Genomic DNA, 18,305 nt, shown 5'->3' with positions numbered 1-18,305 from the left:
TGGTTTTAGTTCATGCTTCATCTCCATAAGAACAATCTCTCTGTAAAAATGTATTGCAAAGAACACAAAATATATATATTTCTGAAATGACTACTGTGTTGCATCAGTACATTGACATATGTGTGAGCAATATTAGCCAGAATGACAGGTACGTGACTCATTTCATTTCAGTGATGCAATTCTACATCTAAGCAAAAGCACCAGTCTTTCTGTTCCAAACTTGCTGGCTTGAATACAGTTACTGAGCTGTTTTATTTAGGGGGTAATGAGGTATATTGGAGGGGAGAAAATGCTCTACAAGTGTTTATTTATTTTTTATTGGCCGGACCAATACACCTAAATGCATAAGATAGTATCACGTTTTCAAACATATAGCCTGTCAGTGTGAATAAAAACAAGTATTTTTTTTCCTCACTCCCCAAAAAGTTGCTTTTCTTGCACATACATGTTTTTTTTAACAACACGGAGGAGGCTGGAGTCATTAGCAGAGGTTGGCCACTAATGAAGCTGCTGCTGCTGCAGCTGTTTGTTCAGAGAAATTAGGACCAGCATGCCAACAGTTTGTTTAGTAGAGGCTCTTGATGTTAGGATCATGCCACGTAACCTGTAAAGTCTCTAGCCTGTGTCAATGGAATATGTACAGAAGCTATGGAAACTGGAAAACATTAGCTACACAATGTGAAACAAGCCATCAGGAAGTCTTTGAAGAAACAACATACACCAACAAACTTTCCGCAAACATATTTCAACTTTTAGCCAAAGTTAACTATTTCAAACATTATCCATAACCTTAGGCCAATGTTTTTCAACCATTTATTATAACTTTAAGATGACATATTCAAACCATTATTCAGAACTTTTAGCCAATGTTAACTATGTTAAGAAAATGTATCCCAAACATTAAGCTAATGCATATAAACCATTTATCATAACACCATTTATCTTTACTTTTATATAACTCTTTTAACCATTTATCCATTACTTTAGCTGACTATTTCAACTGTTTATTCATTGCTTTAAGCTGTTTCATTGTTTATCTATTACTTTTATGTACCATTTCAAATGTTTAATAATTATTTTAGCTATCGATTTCCACCCTTACCTATATACTGTATACATATACATATACAGTATATATACTGTACTACTATAAGTATACAGTAAATACTACTACATGTATACAATAAATGGCAGAGCAGCTTCAGCTAAAGTTATATATATATGTATTATATATTAATATATTTTGAGTCCTATGGTCTATATTAAATCAATAACAAAACTAAATTAAACTATCCCACGTTAAGCCTCATCTTCCACTCAGTTCCTAAATGCTGTCTTTTTACTCCCATGCACTGTGTCCACTAGGACTGTGTCCCTCCTTCTTGCATGACTGATGATGCCTCAGCCTTGGCTATGATCCCTGCAATTTACACATTTCAAAATAACTGGGGCTGTCACAGAAGGAGACAAATGATTGTCTTCTTCAGCATAAGGCAGAACAGCCACCAGGAGAGATGTCTGTCTCTTTATGTGCATGGAAAATGTACAACTTAACAAAAATTCTGGCTAAAAAACCCATAAAGTGTCTACATGCCACTTGTGAAAGAAAAGCTCATTAAAAACCCAGACCCTTGTAAAAAATGACTATGTCTGTCAAATGATTTCATGTTAGCACGTTAGTTTGGTTCAAGTTACATGTCACGTACGAATAATCAGCAAGGGCTCATTCTGTGATTATTAACAATTCAAATGTGTGTTTAAAGAGGAATAAATATGTGATTGAACAAAAAAAAAAACATTTTGCAACAATGTTTAAACATATTGTATTGGTATTCCAGATGTAAGAAAGAAAGACAAAACACTGTAAGCCTAATGCATGCTGTGACAGATGCTCAGTTTAATTTAATGGCTCAGAGCTATCAGTGCTTAAATCAAATACAGTCCATGTAGTAGGCCTAGTTTCAAAATCTCAGACGTTTCAGATTTTGCTTTCAATGTCACAAGACCGGTGTTTCAATGCATTCACAGACTTAAGACTTACAGTAGATCTGGGGTTTGTGGCTTAGAGTGAATGTTGACGTTCACAAATATTGACTCGATTGTCATAAGAACAGAACATTTTCCTTTGTTGTTTGGCATTTTAGTTGTCAAATTGTTTGTATGTATCTATTGCTAATTAGAGAATGTTAGAATGCTAATGCTAAATTAAGATAGTGAACAAGGTAAACATCATATTACGTCATTATTGTCATTGGGAGCATGCTAGCATGCAAAGTTAACGTTTAGCTCAAAGCACCACTTTGCCTGAGTACAGCCTCAAAGACACTAGCATGGCTGTAGACTCGTAGTCTTAATAATGTAATAGAAATAATAGAAATTACAACAAAATCTTGTCTAATCTCTACATTGTCCTGCACACCCAGAATTTGGGATTTTTAATAACTAATCTTCTTGAAATGCTCCCCAATAGACATTTCATTCTGCAGAGAGTAGCTTATTGTTTCTGTTCTTTTACAGTTTGAAAGTAATATTGTGCCATGTTTGGACAGGCTAGTCTCGCTTTGCCAGAACTATTTCCTGTTCATGACTTTCTAAAGCAATTGTTATAAATTTGATTATTTCCTGCCATTAATTGTTTTTTTGTTAATTGGCTCTGCTCCTTGTGTTATGAAAACCATTGTCTTGTACATAACTGTTGGAAATGTCTATGCTGACAGCACAGTTCTCTGTTGTGCTGATTCTGTACAGTGGTCTGTTAAAAACCTGCAGTTTGCATTTTGTGCTCTTCAGAAGCCTCTTATCAGTCTCCAACTTGTGCTGAATGATAATAAAAACCCAATATGCTGTATGCTGTTACAAGAAATATTATTGACCTTCAAATCAAAATTCTCATTGGAACTGATATTGAGGGAGTCTCTCATTATACAGAAATGGAAATTATATAATCTATATATCCTACTGACAAAGAAGAATACCTTATACTGCAATGCAGAAACAACAGTAGGCTGGCCTCTCACATGTTCTGTACACAATTTATTTAAAGCTGTCTTTCTTTTTGACAGTGGTGATGTAATCTATAGGTGAATATCTTACATTTGTTTGCAAACACTGTCCTTGCTCTTTCATATTGGCAGTAAATATTGGTTTATAAAGCTCCTCTCCTTAAGTTACCATGTCTTAGTATTTTATTGGCATCAGTATTGGAGTTGATAAAACTCTGGCTGATCCTTGAGGTTTCTCAGATTTACTTTACTTTCTACACTTCATACTGCTGTAATAAAACAATATTAAAATCTTTTAACTAACCTTTATCTTTTAACTGATCAATTATCACCATGATAAAAGTTCAAAGTTCATTCTTGACCTACGAGCGGTAGTTCTTTAAACATTGTCACTTTTGTTTTTCTCATTGTCTTTTCCCGGGTTTTCAATTTCCATTATCTGTCTTCAGAAGTCTTTCTTTGTCCAACCACTAGTGCACAACCAAAATATGTGTGACTGGTTAAATAAGGTAGAGCTAAGCAGCAAATAATCACATTTGAGAATCTGGAAGTAAAGTTTGGTATTTTTGTATGAAGAAATACAAACGATTAAACTATTGTCAAAATAGTTTTCAATTATTTTAACAGTCGACCCATCAATCAACTGTTTCAGCTCCACTTCCCACTTCTGAGCACTTTAGGAACTTAAAAAGATTTTATTTTATAATATCATGTAAAACCTATCCAATCAAGTTCATGTACAATGCTTTTGAGAAGAAAAGTGTGCAAAAAATTAGAAAAATATTTATTAAACATTGAAAGACAGACAGACACAACTGGAGCTTCATTTATACAAAATGCTATTTATTGATTTCTGACCACAAGAATACAGGTGTATTGATGCATAACTACTGTACACGTGTGCAAATGAATGACATAACAGGACTGCAGATATAAAACCAAACAGACAGAATGTACTGTATGTGACTATCATGCACGTTATAGAAATAATTTAAGTAATTTTAGCGGACCATCATTCATCATATGCCATCTGCAGCATGTCTAGGAGCGACAGCATATGGGGCCTTTGCCCATCACGTGTATAATTACGCTGTGAACAGGTGTTCTCCAGCACACTGAAACCTGCAATTCAGTTTAGAAGCCGTCGAAGACATGAGCACAATCCAAGCTCATACAACAAACCACATATGAAGGAATCCTTGGGATGTTAAGAATTTCACAACATCTGGAGCTGATAACGACTTATGAAGGATGTTTTTTTTTTTTAAAGCCTGAAACTAGAACAGCTAAAAGGGCAATTGTATGTCATTAGACAGTAAATGGTTAGTTTGCTTTCCACCAAAAAAAAGTGGAGTAGCGTGAATATCGTCCATCATTACTCTGAAGACGTGGTAGTCTCTGTCACTGGATGTCATCATCATCAAACAGATCTTCAAAATCTGTAAAAAACAAAAACAATTTTTTTTAACAAAAGTTCCATAACAGCCGGTCAAAAAACACTGGCTGTGTTTCTGCAAGCCAGGCCATTTCTCATAAAGCAGCGTGATAGGGTTGAGAGGGTTGGAGGGGTGCATGGTGATAAAAGTAAAAGGATCTGGGAATGCAGTTGCGGAGGAATCTGCTGAGCGGTCTGACAGTTTGTGAGGTCAGAGGTCAGCAGCAGAAGTGTATGAACCGGCATGGGAACATATGCCACATCCTCTGTTTCTGCAGGTAGTCTTCATTTTACACTCAAGCTGCTAGTGTTGTTTTGGCATTGCCTTTTTAGATAGGGCCCTTTTCATATTCTGTGTGTGTGTGTGTGTTTTCTAGAACTGCAACGATCAGTTGATCAACAAACAATTAATCTGCAACTATTTTGATAGCTGATCCATCGTTTTAGCCATTTTTCAAACAAATATGCTACAAGTTGGCAAGTTACAGCTTCACATGTGTGATAATTTGATGCTTTTCTTCATCATATATGATAGTAAACAGAGTATCTTTGGGTTTTGGGAAATTACTTTAAGATTTCTTCTACCATTTTAGGAATAATATAGAATCAACTAATCTAGAAAATGATCAGCAGATAAATCTTTGATGAAAATAATACGTTGCAGCCCTGGGGTCTCCTAGGAAGAATTAAAACTAGGACAACTGATCAATCTGCCCCTTTTTTCATTTAACGGTTTGATCTGTAAAATATCAGAAAATACTGAAAGAACTTCTTCCTTCTTTGGACATGTTAAACTAATATTTTGTTTTGTTCTTAACCGTTTTATTATTTTAAATTTGGGTTCTTTATGTGTTTGAAATAAAGCATGCATTACAAATTTAAGTAAGTCTACATACAGTCCAGTACATTGTGTGCAGCAGACCACATACAAGAATTTGCACTAAGTTTGTTATTCACAAGTCCTACTTGTGCACAGACTGTTTTAAAAGCTGTCATCAAACACTCAGAACATAGAAATCAGACAGAACATGAGAATAACTTGTTGGCTCTAATTAAAGCCTTCACACAAACAACACACAACACAATACCTACAATGAAAGGCAGCTACACTCAGGTGACAAAATTCCTTCTGCCATGTTGTAACTGCTGGTACAATATTTTTCTTAAAGTCATATACACAATTGGCCAAAAATATGTGGGTCATTGTCATGTTGAAACAGAAAAAGGTTTTTCTCAAACATCTTAATGTCCAATAGTGGTGTGCAAACAAAAACAATCCACAGTCGTATCGCGATTCAAGCTCTACAGATTCCAAATCGATTCATAGAATTCCAAAATCAGCTCATATACACATGGGAAAAGTAACTAAAACTTGGAACTAATAGAGCACCAGAGCAAAATTAGACTGGGGTAAGGGTTATTATATAAAGAAATTAACAAAGAAATCCCTTTACACTGTAAATGTAGGCAAAGGGATTGAGATCTGCTTTCAATACGCCTGAAGACAGTTAAGTGCTACACATCTCTATCAGAAGGGAATAAAGCCTGCCACTCTAAATGAGCCTCATACAAAGCACATCCTCAGAGCTCCTGCTGAGACGTCTGGGTAGAATCTGTGTCGCATATGGCGAGAAGTCCTGGCCGTTTGATGTAGCTGCGCCTCAGGACAAGAGATCACACTACATTATATAAAACAGTTTGAAAAAAAGGGGGGTGGAGTTACAAGGAATGTTTTGGGGCCAGTAAAGAGAGTCCCTGCCGTGGAACCAGTGGTGCTGACGCTCAGGGGTGAAAAAACATCATGTGCTAAGAGATTCAATCTGCCCAGACTGAATATTTCCTATTTGAAGACGACTGACTCCTCCTCAGTTCACTTCAGATTACCAGATTAACCAAATTAATTGCATTGATATATTTATTTGTAGAATACTGTGTGAAATTTCATCAAAAATCTACACGACTTAACACGCCTTAAATCATCCACCCACACGCACCCTAAGAAGTTATTTTCTGTCCCACTCTACAGTCTCCGTAGGTTGTTGCTTTTTAAATAAAGTATTGTAGTGTGTGTATGAGTGTTTTGTTCAACATCTGCCATTGCATGATTACGTAGCCGAGTGAAAGGGCAGTAGGATTCTTTCCTAAAGTCTTTTTATATCTTTTTCACATCTTTCCTTGACCTCATGACGTTTACCATCAGGGTTAAGGAAAGTGACATAGGAGGTCTTTTCTTTTTTTACTTTTTGACCACAGCACCAAATTGACTGATCAGCATGTAGCCACACCCTACAGAATCCCCTGCTTTATTGTCAATTTAAAAAAAATGGGATCATAATTTACTAAATTAACAAGGTGTCAAGGTGTATTTAAAAAAGAAAAAATAGCAATTGAGACCATAAACTCCTTATGGAAAGCTCTACTGAGGTAATAAATCAAGTGAGAAGTAGGGTAATTTTATCATATACAGTACTTCTATACAATCTGACTTCTTTTTGCACCTAGGGGAGTCTCCCCACCTGCTGGACATTAGACAGAACGCAGGTTTTAGACACATCCGCATTGGCTTCACTTCTCAGCCCCAGAAGATCTGTCCATTATTTTAGGTCTATGGTTGAAACACTGGACACAAACCCAGTCTGCAGCATTTCAGTGAAATATGTATCTTTGGAGATTACCCCAAATGTTGCCTTATGTATCATTATACATTATTTAGTAGTATTGGTGTGGCAGTATATTTTGGGCACTTGGCTCACAATTTTTACTACTACTTTTATTTCATGTACAATTAAGTAAATAAAATCATTTGAAATCTTAAAATGAATTGTCACTGAATCTGAGCTAACTGACTCAATTATACTGTTTTTCATCTAATCATAGACCATGTGCGTATTGAATTGTCTGACAAGGATAAAGTAAATACACAGCCCTAGCCCTATTAAAAAGGTGTTTATTTTCTTTTAAATGAATTACTGTAAGTAAGGCCAGTTGTACTGTATATACTTTGCCTGCAGACAACAACAGTAAATAAGTATTTATTTCCAATATATTTATAAGGGGTTAAAGCCAACGGTTGGTTTTTCTGTTGAAATCTCAGTTTGCCATTGTGTAAAGGTAAAACAGGGCTAGTTGTATGTCCATTTTGTCCATATTACCATTGTAAAAGTCGCAGTGAACTGCCTTTTCATTGGCAGCCAGGTCCATCAGCAGTCCTGTGCTTCCCCCAGCCTGCCAGAGAACAGACATACAGCTCAGATAAACAAATTCAACCCAAGAAAGACAGCCAGAAAAGAAACCTATTAGTCTGCTTGGATACATTTGTCAGTACAATGTTGTTGTGTGGTCAAACATAAATCTGCAAAGACAGTACATTGTGTACTTAATGTTAAGGTCCTCACATTAGATAATGATTAACCTTATTTTTGAATCACTATAGTTAAATTTAGATGTTTTCATCCCAACATGCAGACTGCTTGTCAAACCAAAAGGTAGCTTTTCGTCAAAATGTGTTTAGTGTATTATATTAGTTGGCTCCTCCTAAATACTTGCCTTCTAAAGAAGCGTTGTCAATTTATAAAATGAAGTAGATAAGAGAGTTACTACAATTTCAGCATATTGGCCAAATACGAGTATACCAAAATTTACACCTGAAAATTTGAATCCAAGCAAGTTGTTCTCAATGTACTTACAAACGTAACCATTTGTATTGACAGTATTAATGCTGCATTCCAAAAGGCACTGAAGGAGGCATAACGTTGGTTGTTACAGCTAACTAACGTTGACGTGTTTCTATAGCTACGTGGCGTTAGCTAACTAAGCTAATGAGTCAGCTAACACACCTCATCCAGATCGACGTACGGTCCTGCGCCCTCAGGAAACATCTCATCCACTGCTGGTTTCATGGCAACGGTCGAATTTGATTGATCCTTTAGTGGCATCGATGAACAAAACCACCAAGTCTTATCGCCAAAAATACATCAAATTATTATCTAAAGAAGGTACACCATGGATGTATAATAGAGCGAGCTACACAGCCTAATGTTGATTAATCCGACTCGTGTCACTGAGCCGGGAAAATCGAGTTCCATGAGTTAAAGAACCGACTCACTCCTGTTTTTTTCATTAGTGCCTCCACTGGAGCAATTTACACATTATCAATGGGGGAGTGAATCACATACAAATACACATTGTGTTATCTTGGTAGTTAAGTTAAATGTTAGAGAAGTGTATGTTGCTGGCTGCGCGGTAGGTAGGCTGTCACGAGGAGAACGAATGTAACGTGCAATCACTCGAGTCTATATAATCAAATTGTGTTGTTAGCCGTGCATCTTGATGAATGTGTACGTGGAAACGTGAACCGATGACCGTCCGGTTGAACCGACTCGCGTAAAAGTGCCGGTTGTCCCATCACTAACACAGTCAAGCTGGAGCGGTGCCGGGTGAAAATAAATCCGACGTAAAAAGCCGAGTAAAGACACAAAGGTTCCGCAGCAAGTTTCCAGGTAAGCTTTAATTGTAACAATTGTTTCAGATTCTTTTTACACACACTCTTAATAATATTTATGTGGTCCAGAAGTCACCAAGGCAATCGTACACTGCACTCTGATGTGTATTTTAATATATTTCCATTAGAAAGATGCTGCACAGAATCAAAGAAGATCAAATGAAGTAAGTTTCTGTGACTTTTATTGACTAATTGGATGCTTTATGTTTCCAGTTTGTGTAATCATCAGATTTGATTCCAAAATGATTATGCTATTTTATACAGAAAATCAAACTACAAACATTTCAAAATGAAAAGGATAAAATGAAAATCTTTAAATGGTTAAAACTGGACACACCATTATGCACAGCATGTAACATTGCAACCAGGGGTAATGTGTTTAAGAAAAATGTGATTATGACTATGACTTCACTTACTATATGCTTTATACTTAATATAATGCACAGTATAGGCATGCAGTTATTTTGTGCTGTACTTTTTTTTTTTTAAAGGCAGGAAAGCTGTGTTTTTAATCATAAACAAACCACTACATCCTTTGTCACAATCATCTGAATATTAGTCAAAGATTTTTCTGAAATGGATGATAAATTGTTTTCCCTCTTGTCAACAGCCCCATCTTGTTCTGCGTTTCCATTGCTGCTCAGAGAGTTTTATCACAGCCTTGCTGCTTGCTGGGAATCATCCTGCTCACATCAATGTTGTTTTTGGCGAAGGTATTCATGGCTTCCTTAACGGTGGTGTCAGGCAGGGTGCGTGTTCGGCCCAGGATCCAGGCAAAGTCTACGTGGAAGATCCTCAGGATGTCCGTGCAGGAATACACCAGGGCAGAGTTCACGTAGTCAGTGGACAGGATCCAGTAAGGAGAGTAGGGCAGGACTGTGTTTGTAAGAAGCACAAAACCAAACCAAAAGCAGATCACCTATAATGTTTTCTCATGATCTGGCACAAGGAGATAAAGGAAGATGCATGCTGATCTTAACAAGCACACTAACATTATCAATTGACTCCCTAACTAACACGCTACAGTGGCATTTATTTAAAAAAATGTATCAAATATGTCTCTCACCATAGGAATAACTTATTCCCAGTTTTGCTGGGTTCTTCATATCCTCTACGACTCCAGTACCTTCAATTTTCCTCAGCTCTCCTTTTCTGTTTTATTTCAAACAGTCAAGTTTCATGTTGGATTAGGGAAAATACACACCATGCAAATACTACATCTTGTTTCCATATTTTCTCAAAGAAAATTGCTGATAGGACTCACAGTTTTTCAGAGCTGACCACTCGAATAGAGTTGTCTGTCGTCATGGTGAAATTGGTTTCAATGCACCGGCCCTTCTCAAACTGGGCCGGCAGTCTGGCAATTTCAAACCATCTCCCCATGAACTGTGAGGGCAAAGACGCACATAAGTTCAATTCAGAGCGCTGTGAGTCAAGACTAGGAATAAATCTTCACGCTTTAGTGGATTCAGTAAAATGTTAAAATGTTAAAATACAGTTTGTAGTCTTTTTTTTTTACCCTTTTGAAATAGCACAAGAGAAAAAAAGCTGCTCATGTTATGCACACACCACCATGGGACACCTCTGGGCATCAGTCTGCATATGTATGTATCATTTTCTGTACAAAGTAGCCTGTACCTGCTTAAGGTTGAAGGCCGGTTGAACAGCTGGTTCTGGACAAGGTCCCCAATGGGGCACCTGAGCTCTGATGAGTGGGAGGATGAAGGCAAAAACCCCAAGAAAAGATAACTTCATGGTTGTGATAGGCCTTTGTTACCTGCAAGACTTTACACACCAACACATACAAAATAAATCTTAAATGAAATAAAAATTAAATCTACGGTACGTGTTGATAAGGCAACAAATATCTGCATTGCAATATGACATAAAAAATATAATTAAAGGTAACTAGTGTAAAGAAGGTCAAGGAATATACAACAATATAAAAAGTAATAAATTTATATGTGAAAGTAAACGTTTGTCTGCACAATTTCTTTCAACAAGTTAATGAAAAGACATTTTCCTCACAAAAAAGTTCTCAAAGTGATAACTGAGTGAACTGTTTGTCATTTTATTATTTATATACATCTTCAAATACATTTTCTCACCTCTGTGGCCTGGTAGTTCAGATATATGTTCTCTCCCTCGGACAAATCCCAGGATTTGAATTGGAGACGTTGCTCTCTGCGAGATTTCGCAGCAGTGCGACTCTGTGTCATCAATGACTGCCTTTGTGTAGAGCCAGCTTTATTTCAGACATGAAGTGAACTATTAGCAAAGTGGAGTCATGGGGGACACAGCATTGGAAATTTTATAAAACAATCTGGATGTTCTCGAGATGGGCAGGAATGTGCATTTATTTAAGTGACTCTCAAGTCTTTACACACACAGCTGCAAATAGACGCCAATTTTAATGTTGATATAATTTGATAAAACAGGACTTTTTAGCCATGTTAGCAACATGGCTCTAGAGACTAAAATATAAAAAACAATTGAATTTAATCTTGTGCCACCATAGGGTTAACATTTATGGTTTGAAGTGGATTCAATTTTATTCCGACATTTATTCATCGTTTACAAGATGAATTGTTAAAGCATGGGTGACCCTCTGACTTTTTTTTTATCTAGTGCCACCAACTGGTTGAGATCTCTAGTTCAGAGTGAAATGTCTTGGCAACTATTGCGTGGATGACCCATGTTAATGCAATTCGTTGCTCTGCGCCCTACCTCGCGGTTTTTCAGCAGATAATCTGTTGGCAGCTTAAAAAGTAATTTTTCATCCTGGCAAGATGCACATATTCGACTGAAGGAGTGGATAAGTGAGTTTTCTTTCTGTGGCATTGACTTTACTGTAATATACATACATGTATTTATACAGTGTTTTATCAGAATCCTAGTCTATGGCCCAACAATTAAATATCTGAAATGTCCCAGTGCAATAAACTGCATTTAATTAAACCAAGCACTGTCAATTAAATGCAAATTCCATTAAATGCTGTCTTTCTTCAGACAAAGTCCCATGGCTACAAACAAGGTTAAATTAAAGAAGCGAAATATCAAAAAAACTCCATTTCCAGCTGATACACTTTAGAGGAATGACTGCATGTGGACACATCAAAGCCTGGTTGAAGCAGAGGCGTCAGGCTTTTCCCTGGATGGAGGCAATGACCCAGACTGGTCAGTAGATGATCAAGGAAAGAACCGACCACACTGGTATACTGGCTCATAGATGGAGAAAAAATATCAAAAGGGTAAGGAATATTAAATAACCAGATGACACTGGAGTATACCAGCAAAGCATATAGCCCAAACTTGTTTTGATCACATGCTTGCAATTCATAGTTTTTGTTTCCATATTCTATCACATGGAGAGTTGATTCAGTGGTAATAAACAAGGCGGTTTTTCATCAAGTTCTCCTCATTTTGAGGCATGATTGCATCACTACTCATGTTGCACATTCTTTAACTTAACTAGACAATAATCACAGTGAACCTTTTTAACAGCAGTCATTTTGACTTATAATAGGAAAAGCCCAGGTGAAAATTGTTTCATTAAAGGGGACCTATTATGGTAATTTTCATGCTTTAACATGCTTTAATTGTATTTTTTTCATACTGCCCATTGCTGCTGCACCTGTGATCACCCTAGGTAAGGTCCTGGTTGTTTGCTATCATTTACATACCATAAGTTGATAGACACCTCGCTACTGATTGAATGAGAACAAGTTCAGTCTTATCTCAAAGCCTGTTGTATATTGTTTCACACCCATTCAGGAAAACATGTCGTTCAACCCGGAAACCTTAGCAAAATGATGCTTATTATTTTGAGTTTGAGTTTGAAAATAACAACATCGGCAACCAAGATTACAGCTGTCCCTGACGTCAGCATGTAGCTACATGTAGCAGTGTGTGTGAAGTTAAAACTACCCTGAGCAGATAACCAAATACAGGATTCCGGCACGAGGTGACGTGAGTTTGGGCCAAAAGTAGAAAAAAACAGTTGGAAGCAGTTTGCAGAACGGTCTGAATTCTCAGGGATTAGTTTTACTTAGCGTTTACCTCATAATTTGAAACTTTGACCACGTTTAATATGAACATTGGACATTTTCTTCTTTAAGTCTCCCAGTACATATTCTAGTGAGCCAGCATTCACAATACAAGGGCCCTTCTCTAAGTGGAAGGCAGCTATGATTAACATTATTAAATACTGCTGCAAAAAAGGTCTATTATGAGGGAAAGCCTCATCACATCCTCTTCCTGTTTGCGTACCCACCTTCTCGTTTCCATGGTGCATAGATACACACATGATTTTATTCCTAAAAAGAAGAAAGGCCTATTACCACAATGGCAGCATTGTGTGGCCATGGTGCATACTACAAAGATTTTCTAAAAAGATTTTGTATTGTATGTATTTGAGTGTGTGCACAAAAACAGCAAATTATCACATTTCCGAAGGCAGACATTCAGACTTGTCAAACACAGGTGTATTAATTCATTATTAACTATGAACTATTATTAATTAAGTGTTAATTATGGCCTTGTCCCATTTAGTTGGGTCAGTACCCTGATATCATAGATATAGTATAGACATTCAGACATGTATATATATATCTATTCTACTGCTGAATGCTGATATTGATGCTGATGCAAATGCTTTTTTATTGATTTACCAAAATTAATCTATTAGTTTCCAAAAGAAAGCCTAGTTGGAAGTCGAATTGGAGTTATTACACAAAGTAACATAGAGAAGTGTACAAATGACTTACAATCAATCAATCCATCAATCAAACTTGATTGCATATCCAATACACAGTTTAAATTAAGTGTGTGTGTTTGTGGGATAAATGTGACACAGGAACGTCAATATACATGATTGACAGGGTTACATGACAGCTACAGTAAAAAAGACGCACGTGTTACCGCACGTGGCTATACTGGGGCTCCTGGCACCTGTGTACACAAACTCAACAGAGGTTGCAACATCGGCTGTGACCTTTCACCTAATCTGAATATACAGCTTCTAAGAGAAGCGTTACTGTATTTTTTCACACTGAAAATAATTGAATATAATAATAATAACAATAATATAATGAGAATGTTTTACAATATTTGAAAGTTACTAAAAATCAAGCTACTTTAAAAAAAAAAGGAGTGAAACAAACGATTCAAAGAAATTCCGAATAAGGACAAATTATGGAAAGTATGGAGGGTGTTTGTAGTGTATCAGAAATACTTTTCAGTATAATACTGACCAGAACACCAAATCCACAAACAGCAGCAACACAAATTCTGACCATCTAAATAACAGCTAGGCATAATAAGCTTCCCAAAGGTTTCATTTGTTGGGTGGTGTTTTTATTGCACTGTATTGATTTATGCCGGTGAGGTGTTTCTGTTATACTGTCCACGTCTGTAAGAACTTGAAATGGTAAGCAAATGGTTGTCAGCCAGAAATTGTCTCTGTGTTATGTGACTGGCTGCATTTTAGGCCTTTATTGGTATAAAAGACCAAAAGAAGACAGAAAAAAGAGAAAACATTTCCTTTACCTTGCTCTGCTCACTAAAATGTGCAAAAATGTACCAAAAAAAGGATGATTTCAGCCTTTGGGGCATTAAGTGCATATTTGTTCTTAAACTGCTTAAAAATCCAATTAATTGGAACCACCATTTATATTTATATAATGAATGCAGGGGAGCCTATTAAACATGTTTGTTTCTTTCTAAAAGTACCGATTTAATCATCTCATGCTCCATGTAACACAGACTTAATATTTTAAAGGAAGATCAGGAAACACATTTGATCATTGCACTGGATTTAATGTATTTAGGTAGACGTTTATGACATTACATTAAATATACCTAATTTATGTAACCTGAAACAAACAAGACATTCTTCATTGTGATAATATGATAGCAAGTAGTTGTGTTATCGCTACAGAGACTGAGGTGAATGTTTGGTTAAGCTGATACTGTCTGCGGTTATCCTTAAACAAAGATACAATTCCCATTGCCTTTATTTTCATGGTCAAGCACGTCTGAGAAAGTGGCACATTTGAAGGTCAGAGGCCATTTCTCAGTTAAAAATAAAAAGTTTGTCATGAATAGAAACTGTGAGAGCAACAACATGATACACAGAGGATCTATACGCACAGAATGATCCTTTTTGACTTTTCATTCGTCCAAAACATAACTGTTCAATTACAGATTTTATTGCAACTACAAGATTCATTTATCTGGATTTGAAAGACTGTATATGTTTTGTTTAATATCAAAGGAATGCAGATAACTTGGAGAATAAAAAAAGGTGCTTTTATATATTTTTGGCCACTTTAGCCTCATGCCCATGTTTGGTCCACCACCCTGGTCCAGAGTAAAATACAGTGGCGGAAGAAGTTTTCACAAGCTTTACTTTAGTAAAAGTACTAATACTACACTGTAAATATGCTCCTGCATTGGAAATGTTACTGAAGTAAAAGTATGTAAGTATCAGTAGGAAAATGTACTTAAAGTATTAAAAGTAAAAGTACTCAATGCAGAAAAATCCCCACATTTTAGAAACTGGAACGATCAAAACAGTTTCGGTCAATCTGTTTAATCAGCTAATGATTTCAGCTGGACTTATAGGTCATTGTATTGTTAGGTTGTTTAATTCCTAATAAAACATAATATTTTATGAAATACATGTGTTTTGTGTGCAACACAACACAATTCTTAATTTGTAAAGTAAATAGTTACTGAAGCTGTCAGATTAATGTAGTGGAGTAAAGTGTACAATATTTCTCTCTCAAATGTAGTGGAGTAGAAGTAGAACGTGCCATGAAAAGAAAAGACTCAAGTAATGTTCCAGTACCTCAAATTTGTATTGTAAGTACAGTACTTGAGTAAATGTATTAAAGGAGAATTCCGATGTTGATCTGTGTGGTAGATTCCTTAGTCGGGCAGGCAGCCCCCTAACCCCGCCTTCCTCGCCTCCCACAGCCAACAATACCCCAACCGCCGGGGGGGTGTAGTGGGTGTCCTCCATGATTTCGCAGTGACAAATTGTAGTTTGTAGTCTCCTCAAAAATAGGTTATTGAGCACTGTAGTGGTTGTGACCATATCAGTAACAATGTAACTACATGAAAAGGAGCTAAATTTACATGTGGCTTGCACAGAAATAACGTTACTGCCAGCTCTGTAACTCGCGCTTGGAGCAGCTGCTTCTTTTGCCTGTTGCACCTGTCTGTGTGGTTCTTTACAACTCAATTAAAAACTGTTTTTTGTAGTTGAGGATGCGGTTGAAATAAATAACAATAAAACTACATCAGCAGCATGAGGCTGTTACCTAATCTTCAAGCGCTGTGGGAGTAAATGATCAACAACCAAGTACTAATTTGATTGTGAACTTACAAGGGGTCACATATTTTGACAGCTGTCGTCAGAATATGTGACCCCTTTTGCCGAAGACCAGATGTTGGCCAGAGAGATTGTTTTTTGTCTATACACATGAAGATAAACTAAGTCACCTGAAATGGTTTGGTTGTTTTGACAGGTGAATTTTGAAATGTTCAAATATATGTGAATTTATTCATGGGGACAATTCACACAAAGCTCACAATCAAATTAGTACTTGGTTATTGATCATTTACTCCCACAGCTCTTGTAGATTAGGTAACAGCCTCATGCTGCTGACGTAGTTTTATTGTTATTTATTTCAACCTTTTCCTCAACTAAAAACATGAACTACCACCAGTTTTTAATTTATAGACATGAGATGAATAAGAGAAAAAGACTAGTGCTTACATATCAGTGTAAGCACTAGTCTTTTAGTATCAGGCTCTTTGACATTAAGAAACGGCTCTGGGCCATGAAGTCTTGAACTAAATTAAACAAGATTAATTTAAAACCACCTGTGCCAGTCTGAATTAGCTGGACTGAGGTTGCCTGTCAAACATGGAATGGACAAGAAAAGCTTAAAACATAAAGAAATGGAGAAGTAAACACTTTAGCAAGCCTTAATCTCGGTCCGGGAATGTGCCCCTAAACCACAACAGACAGCTTCAGCTTTAACCTATTTCCACTGCAAACTAGTTTCCAAGGTCCTTGCAGCTCACTGTGAAAAGCGGGGCAGGGATTAGAAGTGAAACCAGAGGCAGAAAGAGCGGCTGTGGGTACATCAAGAAAACCAGACGCACCTGTGCCCAATTGATCTTTCTGTACAACTGTGTGGGCTTCAGTTAACACTTAAGAGAACCCTAGGTCTACTAAAACTGGATGACATTAATGTTTGGAGATCAAAAGACAATGCTGGTAAAAGTAAATTTTGTATGTTTGTTGTGTTTGATAATAACCAGACTGCCTTATTTCACTGGCTTGGTAAAAGGCAAACTCTGCTGCTAAAAGACATCCACCCTGGTTCTTTGAACATAGCAGCTAGTGCTTAAGATGGGAAATGTGTTTATTCACTTTCTTGATGAGACAATTGATACCACCTTCTGATTCTAACTCTGCAAGACATAAGTGCAGTTGCGCATATTATAACATTGCTTTCTTTAAATGAAGATTAAAAGTTAAGGAGATTATGCAACTATCTCTCACATACATGGCATACAAATTATCTTTAGGGTCACAATTTTGGGGGAGAAATGTAAAATATTTAAGTTGTGCTAATAAGCAGATGGTCATAACCGAAAGACTGAGATCCAGGGTACAAGCGGCCAAAATGGGTTTCCTCAGGTAAGGGGGCCGGTGTCTCCGTAAGAGATAGGGTGAGAAGCACAGTCATCCATGGGAGCTTGGAGTTGAGCCGCTGCTCTTTCGCGTCAAAGAGCCAGTTGAGGTGGTTCGGGCATCTGGTAAGGATGCCTCCTGGGCATCTCCCTAGGAGAGTGTTCCAGGCAAGTCTAGCTGGGAGGAGGCCTCGGAGAAGACCCAGTACTAGGTGGAGGAATTATATCTCCAACCTGGCCTGGGAACGCCTTAGAATCCCCCAGTCGGAGCTGGTTGATGTGGCTTGTGAAAGGGAAGTTTAGAGTCCCCTGCTGGAGCTGCTTCCCCCACGACCCGTTCCCGGATAAGCTGATGAAGATGGATGGATGGATGTAAATTAGCAGATGATAATTTAAAACTCAACCAAATCTATGAAGGGGAAATGTGGCCTCCTAAGTCCACAACATGAAAAATGAATTAATTTAGTTCACAGAATATCAGTTTAGCTGCTTGGCTCTGGTTTGATGTCTGGACCACTCAGATACATTTTGAGGTTTTGGATCTTGTTTTTAATTTACACTTTCTCTTGCTGGTTTTTGGCCAAGGGATCTCTTAAAAATTATATTTTAAAAAATGGAGATGAATGGACAGAGTCAATAGGTGTCAGGTGTGTTTGAA

The 18,305-nt window shown here is 37.0% G+C and overlaps 2 protein-coding genes across 2 annotated transcripts; both read right to left on the bottom strand.

The window, feature by feature from the left end:
* Positions 1–3,828: 3,828 nt before the first annotated feature.
* Positions 3,829–8,927, bottom strand: LOC117953594 (COP9 signalosome complex subunit 9-like). Its single transcript, XM_034886746.1, has 4 exons — positions 8,856–8,927; positions 8,274–8,470; positions 7,590–7,662; positions 3,829–4,441 (listed from the first exon to the last, which is right to left on the bottom strand). The coding sequence occupies exons 2-4, from the start codon at positions 8,370–8,372 to the stop codon at positions 4,404–4,406; spliced, it is 210 nt and encodes a 69-aa protein (XP_034742637.1). The 5' UTR covers positions 8,373–8,470; positions 8,856–8,927; the 3' UTR covers positions 3,829–4,403.
* Positions 8,928–9,210: 283 nt separating this feature from the next.
* On the bottom strand, positions 9,211–11,254 carry apoda.1 (apolipoprotein Da, duplicate 1). Its single transcript, XM_034886741.1, has 5 exons — positions 11,047–11,254; positions 10,577–10,715; positions 10,203–10,324; positions 10,005–10,090; positions 9,211–9,814 (listed from the first exon to the last, which is right to left on the bottom strand). Exons 2-5 carry the CDS (start codon positions 10,691–10,693, stop codon positions 9,579–9,581), a joined length of 561 nt encoding a protein of 186 aa, XP_034742632.1. The 5' UTR covers positions 10,694–10,715; positions 11,047–11,254; the 3' UTR covers positions 9,211–9,578.
* Positions 11,255–18,305: the final 7,051 nt, after the last annotated feature.

The sequence above is a fragment of the Etheostoma cragini genome, chromosome 12 (genome assembly GCF_013103735.1).
Source record: "Etheostoma cragini isolate CJK2018 chromosome 12, CSU_Ecrag_1.0, whole genome shotgun sequence".
NCBI classification, from domain to species: domain Eukaryota; kingdom Metazoa; phylum Chordata; class Actinopteri; order Perciformes; family Percidae; genus Etheostoma; species Etheostoma cragini.
The sequence above is the reverse complement of the archived record's forward strand: the minus strand, read 5'-3'. Positions and strand labels throughout refer to the sequence as shown.

Coding starts and splice junctions, on each gene's coding strand:
- LOC117953594 (XM_034886746.1), bottom strand. CDS start 8,372: ATGCCACTAAAGGATCAATCAAATTCGACCGTTGCCATGAAACCAGCA. Junction 7,663..8,273: donor CGTACGTCGATCTGGATGAG/GTGTGTTAGCTG, acceptor GTTCTCTGGCAG/GCTGGGGGAAGCACAGGACT. Junction 4,442..7,589: donor TCACTGCGACTTTTACAATG/GTAATATGGACA, acceptor TGTTTTTTACAG/ATTTTGAAGATCTGTTTGAT.
- apoda.1 (XM_034886741.1), bottom strand. CDS start 10,693: ATGAAGTTATCTTTTCTTGGGGTTTTTGCCTTCATCCTCCCACTCATC. Junction 10,091..10,202: donor GTGGTCAGCTCTGAAAAACT/GTGAGTCCTATC, acceptor GAAATAAAACAG/AAAAGGAGAGCTGAGGAAAA. Junction 9,815..10,004: donor GGGAATAAGTTATTCCTATG/GTGAGAGACATA, acceptor TTACAAACACAG/TCCTGCCCTACTCTCCTTAC.